Consider the following 2873-nt stretch of genomic DNA (forward strand, 5'->3'; position numbering starts at 1 on the left):
TCCTCCTCCTCCTCCTCCTCCTCCTCCTCCTCCTAGTGAAATCATAAAGCCCATCTCCGAGCTGGGAGGCTGCAGAACCTTCAGCTCGAGATGACATCCTGACAGACAGAGAGGACTGTCTTCTATCAAACCCCTTTTAATCTGTCTGTCTGTCTGTCTGTCTGTCTGTCTGTCTGTCTGTCTGTCTGTCTGTCTGTCTGTCTGTACATGCTGTTGACAGTGAGGTAGAAATGGACCAAATTCTCTGGTCCTCTCTGTAACTCCGGAGATGGATTCAACACAAGCAGATGAAGGTATTTCTCCCTTTGCTGTGTCCTTAACATGGTGCATGTGTGTGTTTGTGTGTTTGTGTGTGTGTGTGTCAGCCTCCTCTGCAGCAGCCAGTTGTGAGGGCTGCACTTGTTGAGTAAATGTGGCTCTTTACCTGTCAGCTCTGCCATCGTGCGAGGCTGAACAGCTGCTTCGGGTTTGTCACAGTGTCCTTCTCAGGTCAGTCCCTGCTGCCAACTTCAAGAATTTGTGCTGAATGAAGCTGCATGGGAACAGTCGCCAGGACAGCCTACATTTATAATACATTAATAACCCTTAGACTTAGTGTGTGCTATCAATGTTTCAACAGACGCAGCAGAAAACAGCTGTGCAAGAATTCACTGGTCAGAGAAGCTGAGAGGCAGTGAGCAAATGGAGCATTATGGAGGTTAACTTGTTCAATGTAAAAATAAAATCCTGTGCTCCGGGTTATCACTGGTACCACAGTTGGTTTGAAGTACTGAAGGTGCTGATGTTTGTCTCTGTGGCACAGGGCGGGCCCAAGGTTATATTGGACTCTAAGCAGAATTATTGCTGCCATGATTGTTGTTTCATGGTTGTTGTTAGAATTTTTCTGTTTCATTGTTTGGTCATCTTGTCTTATTTCCTGTGTAGAGGTAACCCTGGTGAAAAAAACTTTTCTATTGTTTATTTTCTTTGTCTTTGATTTTATTTTTTACACTTATAAGAAGAAAATCATTTTNTCACAGAATTTAATGGAAAGTAATTAACTGAAGCCTACAACCAATTAGACAACACAGTTCAAAATGGCTGCCACTACCCATAGCAACCCAAAAATGACTATAAATTAATAAATTTTTCCAACATTGAGCTAAACACTTATATGGTGTGCTAGCTGAATGCACCAGATCATTCATTTAAACCTACTCTGTTTGTTTGTTAGCAAAATATTTTGTTGTCCATTGAGTATTTTACAATGAAATTTTCAGAAAGTCGTCAATAGACGTACAAATGGATGTAACTTTTAGAGTCAAGATGGCCGCTGCTACAGCTAATAAAACTCAGCAAACACACATGCTTGCTTATAAATGAGCCTGTTTGGCAGATTTTTAACTAAAGTGTGAGCGTTATCCCCAACATAAGCAGCACACATTCAAGACCATTGCTTAAAATGTTTCTATTAATTTATGTATAACCCTGGCTTTCTGTTAATAAAATATCTGCTGTGTGGAAGAATTTTAATACAGCTAAGACTCAAGAAGACATTGATACGTCTTCACTCACTTCTCACTTTTTCATTCTGATCTAATCTGATGTGGATTCAATCAATTTGTTTTTGTGCCATCTTACTTTATACTCCATCCCCAATGAACTTATATTTGCCAAGAAGTTTTAAAATACAGAAAATATGAACCTAACAGTAAACCAAAAAGTTATAACGTTAAAAATAACAGCTAAACAAATGTCTACATTTATTTAAAAAAAAATTCAAGCAACTTCTTGGCAACATCCTTGCAATGAAACAAACGTTTGGTTGTTTTACAGTATAGACCTAAAGGAAGCTTTGTAGGTTCCTGGGAGCTAATTTTAGCTGGAGAGAAGCAGGACCTGTGAAGGACAAACGTTTTGGACCCCTTCAGGGGATCCAAGCCCTTATTCAAGATGCAGCCAGAGGAAGACAGGTAGGAAGGAGAGTTAGAGACAAATGAGAAAGACTGATCCACCTAACACAAGAGTTCTCATTAAAAAAAACAAAAACAAAAAAAAAACAAAGTCTGTCATTCAGACTATATGAATTTTATTTTGTTGGCTTACAAAAAATAAACAAAAAAAGCAAAAATGTCTTAAAAAATAAAAACAAAACAGTTTCTGCAGAATGAACATTTTTGGCTCAGACCAACAGCAAAACCAAGGAGGGTTTTTTTTTAAATGTTACCAGGAGAATCTTGAACATTTCTTTATGTCCAGTGGAGGACACTTTTTAAATGGGCCAGTCAAGAATAACTAGCCTGCTGCAATCTGAACCACCTGACATCTTAAGTGTCACATATTTTAGTTTCTTATTTACTTCTTGGAACTTGTGGGATTAAATGTTCATAAATGATTTAGATGCTGCTGCTGTTTTAGCTGCTTTCTGCAATCTAACTGTACAATTCTTATGAGCTGCTCCTAATTTCATTTAATTGATTTTGAGTGACATAAACATGTTTTATTAATATGACTGATAAATCTGTACATGGAAAAAATGAAAGCAATAAAAAAAAAGGTCTATAAACACACACATGTATGAGGGGCCCTTTAGGCCATAATGCAAACTTGCTCTCACATATACACACACACACAAATTACCAGTTTGTGTGTGAATCCTACTCTCTGCAGTCAGTTTTCTTCTCTGCATCACACAGTTTCAGCTGCAGTTTCTTTCAGCACAAACACAAAAGCTGACACAGTGGCTGATGTGGTCTTCACAGCCCTGTTAAAGCTGTTTATAGTTCATGATGTATCATTGTAAACCTTTTTCCAACTCAACTGTGACTTACAGTTGTGGTCAAAAGTTTACATACACTTGTAAAAAAACATAATGTTATGGCTGTCTTGAGTTT

At 38.0% G+C, this 2873-nt stretch overlaps 1 protein-coding gene across 1 annotated transcript in view; it reads left to right on the plus strand.

Moving 5' to 3' along the window:
- The first annotated feature begins 78 nt into the window (after window positions 1-78).
- Window positions 79-2873, plus strand: part of ctxn3 (cortexin 3) — a 5954-nt gene continuing 3159 nt past the window's right edge. The window contains exon 1 of the mRNA XM_014015129.1: window positions 79-293. Within this exon, the coding sequence (XP_013870583.1) occupies window positions 269-293 (25 nt within the window). The 5' untranslated portion in view covers window positions 79-268. The remainder of the gene's footprint in view (window positions 294-2873) is intronic.

This window comes from Austrofundulus limnaeus, unplaced genomic scaffold (genome assembly GCF_001266775.1).
Source record: "Austrofundulus limnaeus strain Quisiro unplaced genomic scaffold, Austrofundulus_limnaeus-1.0 Scaffold123, whole genome shotgun sequence".
In the NCBI taxonomy this organism is placed as follows: domain Eukaryota; kingdom Metazoa; phylum Chordata; class Actinopteri; order Cyprinodontiformes; family Rivulidae; genus Austrofundulus; species Austrofundulus limnaeus.